At 34.6% G+C, this 2,695-nt stretch overlaps 1 protein-coding gene across 1 annotated transcript; it reads right to left on the reverse strand.

Annotated features, from left to right (window-relative positions):
• Positions 1 to 351: 351 nt before the first annotated feature.
• Positions 352 to 1,718, reverse strand: Amnionless (amnion associated transmembrane protein). The gene has a single exon (XM_089700341.1). It carries the CDS (start codon positions 1,701 to 1,703, stop codon positions 429 to 431), a length of 1,275 nt encoding a protein of 424 aa, XP_089556467.1. The 5' UTR covers positions 1,704 to 1,718; the 3' UTR covers positions 352 to 428.
• Positions 1,719 to 2,695: the final 977 nt, after the last annotated feature.

Genomic DNA, 2,695 nt, shown 5'->3' on the forward strand with positions numbered 1-2,695 from the left:
CAATACTATTGATTGGGTTCAAATTCAAAGGGCTCACTTGCAAATGGCTGAGTCAAACGTTTGACTGCCGAGTATCGAGTTACTTCTCATTTCATAAATAATATTCAACAAAGTTCGATATCGCTGTAATATAATCGCTATTGAGCTAGATTTAGAAATTAAATTCGCATTTTCAGTGACAGTACAGATGTAGGCATTATTTCTAATAGTAAGTAACTTATAAATACTTACACATGACGCATTTATAAGATAGTGTTTGTGTTTTATGATATAGTTAACGGGCATTATAGACTTTGAAATGAGATAGTTTTGCGAGTAAATGGCTGATGCACGATTTATTAAGACACCATCAACATTGAACAAATACGTTTAGTTTGTAAGAATATAAAATACGGAATAACTAATTATACTACGACCTTTCCTTTATTCTAGTCCAATGCAGAAGCTTCAACCACAACCCGTCCTCTCTTTGAGTCATACATAGGGTTTCTAAAAGCAGTACTAATTCCAGACCGCGTACTGATTACCGAGTCCCGCCGGGTAAGAGACACGACGCTATCTGTTCTCCGTTGATATCTTGAAAACATCCCAGGTCTTTCGCCAAACGGTAATCTTATCTCAGGCAACTTATAATAATACGCATATACTGCACCAACCACAAGAACTACAGCGAAAAACATTGAAACGAATATCTTCCCTCCCAATCCATATTTGTATAAAGGCGTGCCGCTGATAACAGCTTCTTTTACACCCTGTACCCAATGTCTTTGCATTCGATGGTCCACGTCATTGACAACTTGAGCGCTTGTTCCAGTGTATTCACCTTTATCGACAACGACCAACTGAATTTTGCTTTTAATTTTTCCAATATGGTACACTAAATCTTCTTTTCCGTATCCATCAATAACTGATTCTACAAGTTCCTTAAATGTCATTAGATCAAAGCTTTGATCAACATCGAAGGAAATTACTCCTCCACATATCTTGCAACAGTGACCTATGGGTTGGATGGGATCGACACAAGTCGGCACTGAACAAATTTTTGCACTACAGTCGATTTTTATTACATTCACTTGGCATGGACAACCGCTTCGAGACTTACACTGCCTATTAGTAGTATATATACCAGTTTCTTGGTACTGATTCAAAATAAATTGCTGAGATTGATCTCGTTGATGCAGTACATAATCACTGAACCTATTTGTGTCGTAGCTCACACCATTCATCTTAATACCTCGAACAACTTGCTGTTGATCTGGAAGCGAAATTGTAAATACGGACCCAGCAGGAAATTCCACGGTATCATCAAAACAAGGCACTCTTTCTGCATCTGGGGTAGCATCGTTGAATTTCGGTGAACTCCACACATCTGGTTGTGCCCATGAAGAGACGGAGTTCTCCAAGAAATAAATATTACCAGTATTTGTACAATTGGAATTCTCTATTGGTCCAAATTGTACTTCTCCGTTACCAATTACTAATTCACCATCTTGCGGTAACACAAAACCATCGACCAATGTTTTCGTTTCAATACTAACAATACCACTGAGGCTTTCTGGAAATACAACTGTTTGTCGTGGACAAGGAAGTTTTCCATCTTTGAAATTGAGTTTTAGATTGAAATCAGTATTCGGTATCCATTTGACTTTAGCAGTTAATGAAACGGATATCAGACACAAAAATGCAACGAGTACAGAACACATAATTGCTAGTGTTGTAATTCAATGGATGCAGTGTAACAAATGGGCAATTGGAGGACAGATTGTAATTTGATACTAAATGATGTCTGGTCGTTTATCACTGTTGTTTATATCGATGACGCATGCTATCAATTTTGTGTAAAGTGGGTGGATGTCTAACCAATTAGAATTTGAGTTAAAACGTGATATATTGAGATTAAAGGTTAATTAAGAGTGTGCTGCGTGTTCAGGCCAATTTTGTTTAAAATTAATAATTATTGCTCATAAACCGCTACCTAGCATATAAGCTAAGGTTTAATGACGATGGAGGTAAATAAAAAAGTACTTTTATCGCAAATAAGACTAAACTTAAAGCCTAATTGATAAATATATGTATAAATATATGTATATATACATATATTTATCAATTAGGCTTTAAGTTAATATATATTCAAAAAAATAAATGAAAATTTATATATCTTTATATACTTATATAAATCTCGTGTCACAATGTTTGTCCTCAATGGACTCCTAAACCACTTAACCGATTATAATAAAATTCGCACACCATGTGTAGTTCGATCCAACTTGAGAGATAGGATAGTTTAAACATGTAGATACCATGGGCGAAGCCGGGGCGGACCGCTAGTTATATAATATATATTCAAAAAAATAAATGAAAATAAAATGAAGTGAAATGAAATGGCAACAAAAGGCAACGGCGATATAGTCCACAGGTAATTAACGTATAGAAATATTATGAGCGGCTCTCCGTGAGCTAAATCTTAATTGTTTGCGACTTAACCTAGATTTTCAATTTCATTATTTTATCTAATATCTTAAGCTTAATGAATTCTTCTTGAAACTTAAGTGAATTTTGATGTTTCCTTCCTCTTAATTGGACCTTTCAAATTAGGCTCTAATTTAAGTTGTTTAAAACAACGATGTTTTCAAAAATGTTTTTATAATAAAATATAATATTTTCTATCTGAAACTTTGTAAGAGTAAAAATTAAT

The sequence above is a fragment of the Colias philodice genome, chromosome 11 (assembly GCF_061535455.1).
Source record: "Colias philodice isolate Cphi_HAF_F1 chromosome 11, ilColPhil1 Martin Lab GWU primary, whole genome shotgun sequence".
Taxonomy (NCBI): Eukaryota; Metazoa; Arthropoda; class Insecta; order Lepidoptera; family Pieridae; genus Colias; species Colias philodice.

Excerpts from the sequence above, each read along its gene's own strand:
- Amnionless (XM_089700341.1), bottom strand. The coding sequence starts at position 1,703 with ATGTGTTCTGTACTCGTTGCATTTTTGTGTCTGATATCCGTTTCATTA.